The sequence below is a fragment of the Penaeus monodon genome, chromosome 22 (assembly GCF_015228065.2).
Source record: "Penaeus monodon isolate SGIC_2016 chromosome 22, NSTDA_Pmon_1, whole genome shotgun sequence".
In the NCBI taxonomy this organism is placed as follows: domain Eukaryota; kingdom Metazoa; phylum Arthropoda; class Malacostraca; order Decapoda; family Penaeidae; genus Penaeus; species Penaeus monodon.
Genome location: NC_051407.1, coordinates 19,970,601 through 19,970,911, shown reverse-complemented (window position 1 = coordinate 19,970,911; position 311 = coordinate 19,970,601). Strand labels below are relative to the sequence as shown.

Genomic DNA, 311 nt, shown 5'->3' with positions numbered 1-311 from the left:
CTAATGTTTCAAACTCTTCTTATAGAACTAAAACAAGATTGGTTAAGGACAAAATCATGCTGAATACTGAAGGACAAACAGATTTAGAAAAGTATACATTCAGCAATGCTATGGCCATGTCTGTGAAATTAGGAATCTGGGAATCCTCACTGGACAAGTATATAGAAAAGATTGAATATGTATCTGAGGTAAGTATTCCTTTCGTTAGTGACCTCAGGTATTATATCTGTAGTTGCTTATTAAAGCAGTCATACTTAGTGCAATCTACAGAAAAAGATGAATATTCTTGTAATTCTTTTATAGTATTTAAA

General features: G+C 31.5%; 1 protein-coding gene across 8 annotated transcripts in view; it reads left to right on the top strand.

Annotated features, from left to right (window-relative positions):
* LOC119586978 (required for meiotic nuclear division protein 1 homolog) overlaps positions 1-311 on the top strand; it is an 11,528-nt gene that overhangs the window by 9,369 nt on the left and 1,848 nt on the right. For all 8 annotated transcript variants that reach the window (XM_037935716.1, XM_037935720.1, XM_037935718.1 and 5 more), the window contains one exon: positions 26-188. In XM_037935716.1, the coding sequence (XP_037791644.1) occupies positions 26-188 (163 nt within the window). The remainder of the gene's footprint in view (positions 1-25; positions 189-311) is intronic.